General features: G+C 45.6%; 1 protein-coding gene across 2 annotated transcripts in view; it reads right to left on the bottom strand.

Moving 5' to 3' along the window:
- MAP4K5 (mitogen-activated protein kinase kinase kinase kinase 5) overlaps positions 1-13602 on the bottom strand; it is a 54746-nt gene extending 41144 nt beyond the window's left edge. For both annotated transcript variants that reach the window (XM_017825516.1, XM_017825515.1), the window contains exon 1: positions 13429-13602. In XM_017825516.1, the coding sequence (XP_017681005.1) occupies positions 13429-13536 (108 nt within the window). In that variant the 5' untranslated portion in view covers positions 13537-13602. The remainder of the gene's footprint in view (positions 1-13428) is intronic.
- Between the last annotated feature and the right edge of the window lie 136 nt (positions 13603-13738).

Here is a 13738-nt window from a genome sequence, read left to right on the forward strand (position 1 = left end):
AAAAGAGGAAAGTTTTAAAAAAAAAAAAAGGGACAACTCTGGCAAATGTTAATGCAAATCTTACTGGATAGGGTGAGGTTTGTGCCAGACCTATCACAGAATTCCAGAATGGTTTGGATGGGAAGAGACCTCAAAGTTCATCTTGTTCCACCCCCTGCCATGGGCAGGGACACCTTCCACTAGCCCAGGTTGCTCCAAGCCCCATCCAACCCAGCCTTGGACACTTCTAGGGATTCAGGGGCAGCCACAGCTTCTGTGGTCAACCTGTGCCAGGGCCTCCCCACCCTCACAGCCAAGAATTCCTTCTCACTGTCCCATCTAACCCTGCCCCCTGGCCCCCTGGCAGTGGGAAGCCATTCCCCCTTGTCCTGTCCCTCCAGGCCCTTGGAAATAGTCTCTCTCCATCTTTCTTGTAGCTCCCTCCCTTCAGGTACTGGAAGGCCACAACCAGGTCATACTGAAGCTCCTCTTTTCCAGGCTGAACAATCCCAATCCCCTCAGCCTTTCCTCATGGGAGAGGTGCTCCATCTCTCCCTCCCACTCCTCTCCCAAGGTGTGCCAGGACAGCTCACCTACGAATCCGATGTCTGGTTACTCTTTGCTGCTGGAAAAAGATACCTAAATACCATTTCTGATTTTCAGGGCTGCTGCTCTTTTAGGAAGCAGAATGACCCAGAGGCAATTGTTCACCCCACAATCTCCCAGCTGGGTTTTTGGAGATGGAAAGCAGTACCAGGCTCCTTTATAGTGGAGGGCACAGAGGCTTTCAGAAACCCCAACAGAGACTTTATAGATTCAAGATACTAAAACAGAATCATCTGTTACAAACATCAGCTCACCACTGCTTTTGGGGAGAAACCAAAAATAAATTTTAGAAAGAGAAATTCACCTGCTAATTTTATTTTCCAGTTTATCCTGCAGTGGCATCACATGAGAGCCATCGCTCGGGACCTCCCAGCTGAATATTGCACGAGGACAAATATTGACTTTGTGGGTGCTTTCCACATGGACAATGCCACTCCTCGACCTCCAGAACACACATCAGGACAAAGCAGGAGGCAGAATTCCCAGATGTCTCTCCCTATCTCCACATATCCAGCACTTCCATTTTCCCCTCGCTGAAGGAACAGGACCCAGAGCGCACAGAAGCACCAGGATTTAAACGAATTCCACATTAAAACCTGAGTCCCAGATCCATGACTGGCACCCCTGACCACAGCTATAACGCAAATAAGGTTTAAATGTTATTTACTTTTACTGGCCGTTGGTGAAATTTAGATAGTTTATCTCTTGCAGGGAAAACTGGGAGGAGGGGAACCCACCTTTCACTCACAGACTTCAAACACTTTCTTACTCAAGGCCAATTAACTCAAGCAATAAGGGATTAACAGCTCATTAATGACGTTGGGCCAACTCCTTTTATTCTCCAGAAAACCAAGCAAGAAGGATTTGTACAAGCAAAGTGGCTTTGCACGTCTCAGCAGCCACTAAAACACTTAATTCTCATTCCTAGCAATAATTATTAAGGCAAAGACCTATGGCAGTGAGGATAATGATGATAAAGCAAAGATAAATGCATATCTTAACATTTACTTGGGGGGGGCAAAAGAACAAAAGAAGTCAGCTCTGTGCTTCCAAGCAGAGGTTGGTTTTCTCCTATGAAATTGTCTTGGCAGATCGTCCTTTGAAAAATATTTGGCATCATTCTTTTAGAACTGAAAAGCTAAAGCTAGAAACAGACCCTGACCACAGAAGTACTATTTAGCAACTAATGCAGCACAAAAGATACAAACAAATACCACATGAGGGGGGAAAAAAAAAACATCTACAAAAGCCCCGATTTTGACCCAGCTGCAGCAAAAACTGAACGAGAAAAGAACCTTTTCAAGTTACAACCACGTGCATTAGACGGGTTTGAAAAGCTCCTACAAATAGCTCACTTTCCTGGGGTATAATAGACATTTTTGAACATAGGATCATGAAAATCAAAGAAGGTCCATGAAGTGGTTGATATACTTCAACTTGAGCAGATGCCCAACAGCTTTACTGGCCAGAGTATAAAACAGGGGAAAAAGAAAAAAAAAAAAAGAAAATATACCTTTGAATACATTAAGCTACAAACCAAGATGGATTTTAAAAGGGTTTATTCACCAGAAGATAGGGAGAGTAAGTATAAAACAATTTTATTGTATGAAATGCATAGACCATGACACAGGAAAAAAAAAAACAGTATTATGGAGAACACATTCAAGTAACATTAAAAGATTATGTATTTTATGAGCTGCAGGGTAATTTATTTATTTATTCCTTAGAGATGAAAGAACTAAGAGATGTGACAATCAAAATATTTGAAAGAAAATATCTGTGTCTCTTCTTTTCACTGACAAAATAAAATAATCTGGCTTTCCAGGCAGGGAGAAAACAAGTTGCTGAAGGAAAAGGCAGTGGATTTGTTTTGGGTTATTTTAATTAAAAACTAAAGAATTTAAGACCATCGTTTACATCTTTACCAAAGAAAAGGAAAATTTTAACTACTTTGTAACCGTTGGATAAAACACAATAAATGTGTCTCCTCAGAAAGGCAAAACTGAGGAACCACCACAGGCATTTTAAAGAGGAAAAAACTGGAATTCTGAGATTGCAACAGCCTTTCAAACCCAAGGTACAAATCCATATCGACTCTTTTTCCTTATCCTAATTTATCTGATAGAACCTAGAGAGGTGCAGGTGAAAAATGTAGATTTAAGTAGAAAAATCTCCCTCCAACCAAGCTGTTTGGTGATCACCCCCTAAAAATTTCAGGTCCTCAGAGATGAACTCACAGGGACAAAATTCAAAGGAATGAGCCCTGAAGTTGTCCTGATAAAGAAAATAGGGCTGGGTGGTTTTGCTGTTTGTTGTTGTTATTGTTAAATAAAACAGCAACCAGAACTGAGAGAATGAATTAAAAAGAAAGCAGCTGTGTAATCAAAGGAGTTAAAGGAAAATTAATCAAAAATAGGAGCTGAGAGAATTCTTTTTCTGCTCTACAATTAAGCTTTGGTTTGCATCTGTCCTGGATCAACTGTCACCTTCCTGGGGTGGGAAATGGGTAAGAGATGAAGCTCCTTTCTCATACTGGGACAGCTGTTTCTACTGGAATAAAACCCAACATTGACTTACAATCTGAATTTTAAGGTGATGAAATAGCAATCAGTAATATTTCTAACGCAGTGGAAAAATTCGAAATCCCAGCCCAGGAATTCCGTTGGAATAAACAGAATTGACATTTCAGGAGGGTTTTTTTTTTAATGAGGAAAAATAGAAGTTCTCAATGTGCTAGTACATGAGAAAGGTTAGAGATAAAATATGTGTTGCACTCACACTGGTTAAGTAAAGAGGAAATATGCTGCCATTTCACTACAGATGATAACTTGCACGATTTTCAGCTCTCTTATCCTCTCACATTTTATTTTTAGCCAGAATGGAGAGGAGAAAATGTTTTGATTTTTCCTTTTTAATTTTTAAAACGTTTTTTCCTCAAGTTTGGACTGCTTAACTCTTTTAAACAACGTCACTTGAAAAACAAGACTCTTTTTTGATGTCACTCAAAAATGAGAATCTTTTTCTACACTTTAACCTCCAGTTATCAAGCACCAGTTTCACTTCAGTCACCTGATCTCGAGCACTTGGCCAGGCACTTCCTCACTTTACTGGTTCAGTTTTCTTTCAAAAATGAACCAAAACCACACTGCTCAAATATTGTGCATCATTACATAATTAGAATATTGCAGTAAATTAGGCCTGATGATTTAACTGGAACTTTAAGGAAATGTTTTTGAGTTTTAATATACTTGGGGACATTTTTCACCCTGCCTTATTCCTATTTGTCCCTAAATGTTTTCAAACTCGCCTTTGCTTGATCCCTGGGGAATTTTGACGGCATGTCCCTCCATCCCAGGAAGCTGCTCAGCCTGCAAGCCCACAGATCCCATCTCCAGCAAATGTAATCCTCTCCCTGCAGCAGCTGTGTGCATTTTCCATGGACCAGCCTTCCTGAGCCAGACACCACGAAGGAATGTGTTTGAGAAAGCCAGAGGAAATCGTGGTGGGGACTCTGCACAGCCTGGCTGCTTCCCTGCTCCCAAAACTATCCCTCAGCTCTGCTCTAGGAAGCACAACAAAGCACACAGGGAAAGTTACTCAGAGAATCATGGAATGGTTTGGGTTGGAAGGGATCTTAAAGCCCATCTCATTCCAGCCCCTGCTGTGGGCAGGGACACCTTCCCCTAGCCCAGGTTGCTCCAAGCCCCGTCCAACCTGGCCTTGGACGCTTCCAGGGATGAGGAATTGCACATCATGCCTTCCTGGAGCAAAGCCACAGCCTGCCTGTCCTCCTCCTCCATCCTATCAGGAGCTCCAGCCAGCACAGTCAGTCCGTACTCCAGACTTCCCACTGCAGGATTCACACAAAACTCAACACCCACGGAACGAGAAAAAGGGAAAATTTATGTTCATGTGCCCTGAGCAGGCGCTCGGTCGGATGCTGAGGAGATGGCAGATCATAAAACATTCCCAAGATCTCCCTACCCACCCTCAGAAATCCCTCTGTCCCGTTGGATACTGTGAGCCAAACTTAAAAACAGACTCTGGACAGGAACTGTTTTGGCAAAGTTTAAAAGGCACTGTGTTAATCCAAAAGTTAGTCCTGCCTCTTCCCAATTAATCAAGGAGCAGAGGAGCAGAGCTCACACAGTGCTTTAAATTCAATCCCAGACATGCCTGACAAAACAAAATGGTTTTATCAGAAACTGCTTATCCTGGGGACTGAGGTCTGGGGTCTGGGCTGGGAATACCTGCAAGGGATACATCAAACACTCCCCCTTTCCCCACTGCACACCAAATGCTTCAAAATTTCGGCTGCTGCTGTTTTCCAACCCCTCATAAATAAAACACAGAGAGCTGAAGCTCTTCATCACTGGAGAGCAAGGAGCACTCACCAGGCAATGCTTCCTGTCAGATTTTAATTACTTCAGCTTGATCAAGACAAAATACATCTATAAAAGATGGTACGGCCCCACCTTTATTCTTTTTACCACGTTTACATCCCTGTGCCTGTGCAAGACTTTGCCACTTATCTTCCCTTGGGATTAATGACTAAATCCCCCAAACGTCTTTGGGAGTTTAATGGCTGTAATTCAGCTGTGATCCTGCATGTCTGTACATTAAACAGTGAGTTAAGGCAAATATAACACAGTTCTGGGGTGCTTCAATAGCCATGGTCAGCAAAGAATCATCCACACAGCTGAGAACAGAACACAAATACAGCTTTTTGGGGTGGACCATCCCCTCAAATACAAGAAGATGCCTTTAATGCTGCACAGGACAAAGCTACTCAAAAAGTACCTCAGGAACGATTTCTTATCAATAAGACAACAATGTCCCCCTGCACTGACCTCTCCACTCTGAAGAGAAACAGCACCTGCCTTTCTGGAGTGCCTCAAAATTCCCATTTCAGCAGGTTGCAAATCCAGCTTTTCACACTAAGCTGAAAATACAGTTCATTCAGCTTTTTCCAGTCATTCTCTCTCCACCCAAACCTTCCTCATCTCTGTGAAAACGTGAACCTCCCAGACACTACACTTGTGCAGAAGACACGAAATCAGACTTGGGAGGAGAGTAATTCCAACACGCCAAGATATCAAATCCAGCATTAAAGATGCCACTTTGAAGGATCAGTACACGCAGCGGTTCTGGACACCAGGACTGGGGTACTTTGAGGATATCCCTGACTGCATCTTGCACAATCTTTTCACTATCTTCAGGAGCAGAGAGGTCAGCAGAAACACAGAGCAACACAAAGGACAACAGACCAGGGAAAAATGCTGGAAGAGGTAAAGGCTTTGGAGCAAAAAACTCAGCTCTTCTTACTCTCCCTCTGTTGCACAAAATGTCAGATTTTTTCCTGCCTGTTCCCAATGTACTGAGCAGTGTCTGCTCAAACTCTATCTTAGTGTTATTCAGTCTCACAAGTGAGCAATTCTGAGAGATGTGTGATGTTAAATCCACCAGATCCATAATTCAACTGACTCTTGACACAGCAGAGAGGAATGTGCCATCCTGGCTCCTGCTCCCTGACTCAGAGATAAGGTGTTGAACCTTCCCCTAAAGCTCCTCCACTTCCCTGATGTTTCTGCCCAGAGAAGCTGTGGCTGTCTCATCCCTGGAAGTGTCCAAGGGCGGGTTGGACAGGGCTTGGAGCAACCTGGGACAGTGGAAGGTGTCCCTTCCCATGGCAGGGGGTGGAACTGGATGATCTTCCAAGCTCTTTCCAACCCAAACTATTTTATGATTCTATATAAGCAACTACCCTCTTGAATCCCTTTCCTTAGGATTTCACAGGGGCAGGATGGAAACACCACCCACAAAGCAGACTGACCCCTGAGCTCCAATCCCAAATGAAGGAGAAGCCTGAAAGCCATTCCTTTGCTCACCCTCCCATGTGCTCTTTCACCAAAAAGCTCCAGAGACACAGTCAAGCTGCAGCTTCTTAGCAGTGTTTTCCATCCATCCATCATGGAAGAAGGTCAGTTGTAGCTCTTGCAGCAGTTGAGGAGGTCTTTGTGGACACAATCCACTGTGCTGGATAAAATGAATTACTCTAACACTTGGGTGAAGGAATTTAGAGAGCTGAAGAGCAGAACAGAAATCTCTCTGCACCAAACTCAGAAACTCTTGTCAAAACTATCTAGGAAGGGAGAGTTTATCCAGCCTCTGGATGCAATTTTTTTACTGGACATCCAGAATGCACTTAGGAACCCCAAAATTGCCATAAACCACAAATCAAAGGCTGCTGCATCCATCAAACCCTGCTGAGTGCTCTAATTGCTAGGAATCCTTAAAAAAAAAAAATCAGGAAAGAACTACTCCAACTTGTTTAAAAATTTAAAATGCAAAATTCTAACACATGACAAAGTGTGAGGAAGTCACAGAATCCCAGCATGGTTTGCATTGGAAAGGACTTTAAGGATCGTGTCATTCCACCCCCTGCCATGGGCAGGGACACCTTCCACTAGCACAGGTTGTTCCAACCTGGCCTTGGACACTTCCAGGGATCCAGGGGCAGCCACAGCTCCTCTGGGCAACCTGGGCCAGGGCCTCCCCACCCTCCCAGCCAAGAATTTATTCCTGATCTCCAGTCTAACCCTGTCAGTGTGAAGCTATTCCCCCTCATCCTGTCACTCCACGTCCTTGTGAAAAGTCCTGTCAACCTCAAACACGCGGATCAGGGCTGCCCTGAGCTGAAGAACAACTTTATGAAAATGGAGATTTACCCATTTTGCATCATTCTGAACTGGAAGCACCTTGGGTTGATGCTGCCTCTCCTCATCATTCCCAGCTGCATCCAAGCAGCCAGGTGCCAAACACAACCGAAGGTGGCAGGGAAGGTTGTTTTTCCAGCTGGAGCGTGGCCGGACAGTTGCTGGTGTCAGCGGAACGCGCTGCCAAACCCCGGCACAGCCTCGCTGACAGGAAGAGCTGCTCCCTCTGACAGGGATGATCCCTGTGCTCCTACCACGCTCCTCTGCTGACAGAACTGGGACTCGCTCAGACACCTCATCCCATAAATCCCGGAGGCTTTCAAGGTTATCCAGAAATGTTGGTAATGAGAATGACCACTGCATCTTCCGGAGACAGAGGTGAAGTAGGTCCCGGTGTCCTGATCTTTGTTCTTCCTTCCCGGAGATCTCCTCTGCTGTTGGGGGGCGGGGGTGGTCTCCCTCAAAGGGGAGGCATGAACTGCACTATTCACTTTCTTTTCAAGTTGAAAAGAAATCAGACCTTATTTTCGAGATTTTGGAGACTACCTGCTCTTCAAAGTAAGAGACAGGGAGAAATGGGGATAAACACTGCTCTCACCATACAACTTACCGTTAACAGAAAACATGGAATCCCAGAACGGCTTGGGTTGGAAGGGATCTTAAAGCCCAGCTCATTCCACTCCCTGCCAGGGGCAGGGACACCTTCCACTAGCCCAGGTTGCTCCAAGCCCCATCCAACCTGGCCTGGAACACTTCCAGGGATCCAGGGGCAGCCACAGCTTCTCTGGGCAACCTGTGCCAGGGCCTCACCACCCTCCTAGCCGAGAATTCCTTCCCAACATCTAACTTAACTTTCCCCTTTTCAGTTTTTACCCCTTGTCCTCTCGCTGCAGTTCCTGATAAAGAGGGACATGAATGATGGGGGGTAACATTTAAAGCCAAACTGCTTTGAACATTCCACGACAAAGACCAAACGCTTAACAAGAAGAAGTTACAAATATCACAAATGGAAAAGCAAGGGTTTCGCATTCCACTCCTGAATATCCTAACAGAGACTTGTCAATAAGCCACTGAGCATCTTAGTTCTCAAAATACAAATCCTACTGACTTAATCCTAAAAGACAAGCCTGTCATTTCCCAGGAGAGGAACTCCACAGGAACGAGAAGAAACTCGACAGCGCTGGTTCCACGCCATCCCAAACACCCTCCTCATGGAAAAAAAAAAAGAGTACACACAGTTCAGGCATGGCTACAGCAAACACAGCAGCCAGAAGGCTTTGATGTGCAGAGGAAGAGTGGAATCCCCCAATGTGACAGATGCTTTATGGTCATTTATATGTGGCAGCAACTCATATTCACCAGGGACAGAAGTGCTGAGTCAGGGCTGGCTAATCCAGTTGGTTGGCAGCTGCCAAAACAGATTTGTAGAAAGTTGAGAATATGTGATTAAAAACTGTCTCAGCCATAACTACTCTGGTATCAAAAAACTCTTAATACTCCACTCTTAACCCACTGATTTTAAGTAGTAAAATGCTTTAACTGATAACTTTCCTGATCTGTGAATTTAGAATGACATTTTCTAAATATCAAATACAGGCTCTAAACAGCCCTTGGCTGCATCAGGAACTATACTCCAGAGCTCTGAGAATAAGGCAGTGACCACACAAGCAGAGCCAAAACCTGACTCAAACTGAACACAGCCCCACTTTTATGGCAACCTTAGGAAAAAAAAAACAACAAACCAATAAAATAAAATAAGTGGTTTTTGTTGTTTCAAATTGCATTTGAGCAGAAGAGTCTGTGTGTGCCACAATCCAATTTCACTGCTCACTATTTCTCTGCAGCAGTGATCAGTGGCAAACCAGTGCAGGTTTCTTCTAAGTTAATGCCTTTATCTGGTGCAGGAGATTAAAAAATAATAATAACAATCCCAATACAAGAGAGACTGAGCAGGTGACTCAAGAAGGGATGAAATTTCCACGATGCTCGATAAAAATCCGCCTGGTGTTTACGGGCAGGTTCTGCCATTAATTTGGTACATTCCTCGTCCCCTGTGCTTCCTGTTAAAGAAAGCTACTGCTCACAATCCTGCCTGGAAAACCCAAAACAAGCCAGCTTTGGAATGGCTGCACAAGGTCATGTTTGATCTCCCTGGGAGGACAGACATCCAGCTATTCATCCCGCGGGAGCGGCGTGCGGAGGGTGCTGGGCTGAGCACATCCATGAGCTCCCAGCTCAGCTGCCAAACAAGAGCCTCCTTCCACAAGGCCCTTCCATCAACCACCCTTTTGTTCCCCTTCTGCAAAACCAAGGATTAGTTAAAAACTCCGTTTGGGGCACTTGCGTGAAAAACCACGAAAAGCCAAGCCCTGTGAATGGTTTGGGTTGGAAGGGACCTTAAATCCCGTCTTATTCCGACCCCTTGCCATGGGCAGGGACACCTTCCACTAGACCTGGTTGCTCCAAGCCCCATGCAACCTGGCCTTGGACATTTTCCTAAATCTCACCACCAAAGCTATTCAGAGTCACTCAAAAATACTCAGACAAAAAGCCCACGAAGGAAATCTCAGTAAGGATCAGCTCCAGCAAATTATCCCCCTAACACAGCTCTTATTTCCCAGCTCCCTTCAGGACACCGACTTCCACAGCCACACAAAAACTCGATGTTCTGATGCAACCAAATTCCAACAGCTAACCAAAACAGGCCAGTCTTATGCTATTCCAAGTGCTTCCAGAAAACATCGTGGACTGCAGACGCCCGTGTTTACACAGCTCCTGATGTGACCCTGTTATCAAACCAGCCTGGCACAAATTAAGACCACAAAGCCCTACTGAAAAGCTGCAGGTTCACTGACAGGTCACGCTGGTGTGAAAACCCATCCAGGGAAACATCCAACCACACCGTGGGAGTTTACCTGGGATGGGATCTGACCAGCCACTTCCTAGTGCTGGAGATTAAATTCCATTTACAGTTTCTAGCCTCGTGTCTAATTTTCTGCTCCAAGACACCCGTCAGCTGGATGTTTCTGCATTAACACCACACACACACACACACACAGAGCATCTATTTCAGCATGAAACAGATGCATGAGCAAATTTCATGCCATTTTTAAATACTGGTTTGGGATTTTCATGTTTATGACTAAGGTGGGCAAACAGAAAAGACAGATTAAATTTGAGAGAGTGGGGACAAAAATACACTGTCAGCACATTATCAAGTTCTAGTGAGTTCCTAATCTTCCTTATCAGAACCTCTTTCCAAAGCCAGTAATTTAAGAGAGCTTGGTATGATTCTTTGAGAGATAAATTATTCCAATGGACCATAATTGGCTTAATAATAATATCCTCTATTAAAAAGGAAAAAAGCTTTCCCGCCACAGATAACTAACACATTAGGATTGCAATGGAAATCACTTCCAAGACTGCCAGACCCAAACTTGGACCTATTTACACATGCTGGGAATAGACAAGAAGAGTTCATTTACAGATGGTTTCTCCCCCAGCCTGAAATGCATTTTGGGGGGAAAAAAAAGATAAATATTAAAACAACATCAACAATCCAGCACTTACCAGCAATCCTACAATCAACCATTGTGTGCCTTGTGACAGACAAGAGAAATAAAACCCACAAACACCAAGAAAACACAGCTCAGTTTTAAGCTTTCATGGTAGTAATGAAAAGCAAAGTGGGCAGGAAAATTTTAGAAAAGCCTTAAATATTCTTCTGTAACTTAATAGTGAAGAGAAATATTTGCTTAACCTCCGCCTTCACCATCCAAAAAAGAGCCAGTTACTCTAAAAGCTACCAAATGCCCCAAGAAGAATTTGAAGCATGAACCACCACCACCAGAAAGCATCTGGGGAAGAGGCAGATGTCCCACAGTCAGAGGCTGCCCGGCTTAGACATCCCAAAAACAACTGTGCTGGAGACACTGGTGACTCATTATTAGCGAAGGAGCAGAGAAACCACTTGAAGAAGTGAGGGGAAAATTCCATGTTAATTTAAGAGCACTCTCTAGCAAACCTTCCCCGAGCTCTGCAACATAAAAACAGTTGGACAGTCACTAATAAATGCATTTTGTAAACACTACTGACAGCACTCAGCGAGCACAAGATGTGCCATCTGCACTGAGACTTACCAGGGACTAAGGGAAATAAAAGTACAGTGTTTACACGTTAAGTCCTTTCAAGAAAAAAAAAGGTTTACCTTACTTTTAAAAATTATCATAACATCAGTGACTTTAAAAAATAAGTTTGCTGTGCGTATTTGTCATCAGAGGCAGTGCCATCTGATTCAGTATTCCCTTGATACAGTTCCTCCCTGTTGCAAGGCTTTACAAAAACAAAGAGCAAACCAATGACCTAGAAACAAATGTGGCCTCTCAAACTACTTTAAACTCATTAACTTTATACTTCTTTCAGGCTCATAACGACGTCTAAAACGACTGCCAAAAACCTGGATTTAAACTTGCCAGGCTGCACTAGGAGAAGCTTTGGGTTTATTCCTTATCTGAAACCGTTTCAGGAGTAAAAGGCACATTTTTCATAACCCAAAGAATGGAAGGGGGGGGGAAGAGGGTTGTGGGGTGTTTTTTTTTTTTTTTTTGTTTAAAGGGGATATGTTTACATGGCACAGAGCAGAGCCATGAATTCAAACCAGCTCCGGAAGCGGAAGCTGGATGACATGTCAGCACAGCTCTCCACTAATTACCAGGATAATGAGAAGCAGAATATTTCTTTTTCCACGAAGAGATGACACAAAAAAATACTTCCCTGCAACACAACTAGTTATTTCTTGTCGTGCTGCCTGGTTGTTTCTTGTCATGCTGCCCTGTACTACGCAGGCACACACAAACAAAGCAGCTCAAGGTATGCCGAGTTCCAGGTTTACGGCAGCTGAAATGTTCTTTTTAAAGGATTTAGCGCTGGAATTCCTCGGGAAAGAAGCTGAGTGATCTGTGCACAGCACCGTAGGAGGAAAAAAAAAAATAAAAGAGGAAGGTAAATATGCACCGTGAAAACTTTTAAAAATAACTCCCCGAGGTCATAAGTAACCATTTCAAAGGGGTGGTGGGAACGGGATCCATCTATAAAACTTCAATTTGAACATTAGCAAAGAGCCCTCCCCCAGCAGGAGCAATTACCGCTGCCTTTCATGTGGCACAGGAACACACCTTTCCTTGCACGCTTGGCTGTGTCAGGTCTATTTTAAACACACTCAACAGCACTACAAAGGAAAACATCACACAGCCTCCCTTCCCATGCAGCTGAACATGCAGGTTGCCAAAGGCAGGCTGGAAGATTCAAGGCTTTCTTTAAAAGCCACCCAGCCCTAAAAGCTGCCGAGCATCTGCGACGCGTGAGGAACGTCCCTGATGGATGGGGAAGGTTCCTCATGGATGGGGAAGGTCCCTGATGGATGGGGAAGGTCCCTGATGGATGAGGAAGGAGCTCCAGTGAGAGCAACACACCAGTCTTACCCCTCCTATCCCCCATAACTGTGGTTCTGGCAACACAGATTCACGGAGTCCCAGATGGTTTGGGTTGGAAGGGACCTCAAAGATCACCCAGTTCCACCCCCCTGTCGTGGACAGGGACACCTTTCACACGCACCATTTCAAAAGCATCTACTTGACGTGCTGCACTAACTCTACCTCGTGCTGGAACTCCGTTCCAGCTTCTGAAGAGCTTTAATCTGCTTCTGCCTTTGGCGGGCTATTATTAACCTCGGGGATAAACTTGCACCCTTTTAATCAGGTGCTTTAGCTGGATGCGTTCTGGAAAACAGGTACGGGCAGCAGATATCCTCTACCTCCTCCGGCAGTAACGTGGAAAGGATCACCCGCAACATTCACCAAGTCAAGCCTCGAGCGCAAATCACAGAATCCCAGGATGGTTTGCGCTGGAAGGGACCTTAAGGATCATGGCATTCCACCCCCGGCCATGGGCAGGGACACCTTCCACTAGAACAGGTCGCTCCAAGCCCCGTCCAGCCTGGCCTTGGACACTTCCAGGGATCCAGGGGCAGCCACAGCTTCTCCGGGAAACCTGTGCCCTCGCGTCCAATCCTTTCAAAGACAATTGGGAGCCCCCGGGCCGTGCCAGGGGCGGCCCCCCCGCCGCTCACCTTGTACACGTCGCCGTAGGTGCCGCTCCCGACCCGCTGGATCAGCTCGTAGTCCTGCTGCGGGTTCCGCCTCAGGATGTCCCCGCTCGCCCGCGCCGCCGGCTCCATGTCCAGCGCCGCGTCCCTCCGGGATGCTCCTACCGGCCCATGGCTCCTGCGGCGGGGAGGGGGGTCAGGGGGGCCCGGCCCGGCCCGGCCGAGACAAAGGCGGGCGGGCGGCCGCGCCCTCCGCGGCTCCCGGGGCTCCCCGGGGCCAAGCAGGAAGCGCCGGGGGCGGGCGGGGAGCGGGGCCGGGCGGGCTCGGCGGGGC

The sequence above is a fragment of the Lepidothrix coronata genome, unplaced genomic scaffold, assembly GCF_001604755.1.
Source record: "Lepidothrix coronata isolate B3197 unplaced genomic scaffold, Lepidothrix_coronata-1.0 Scaffold119, whole genome shotgun sequence".
NCBI lineage: Eukaryota > Metazoa > Chordata > Aves > Passeriformes > Pipridae > Lepidothrix > Lepidothrix coronata.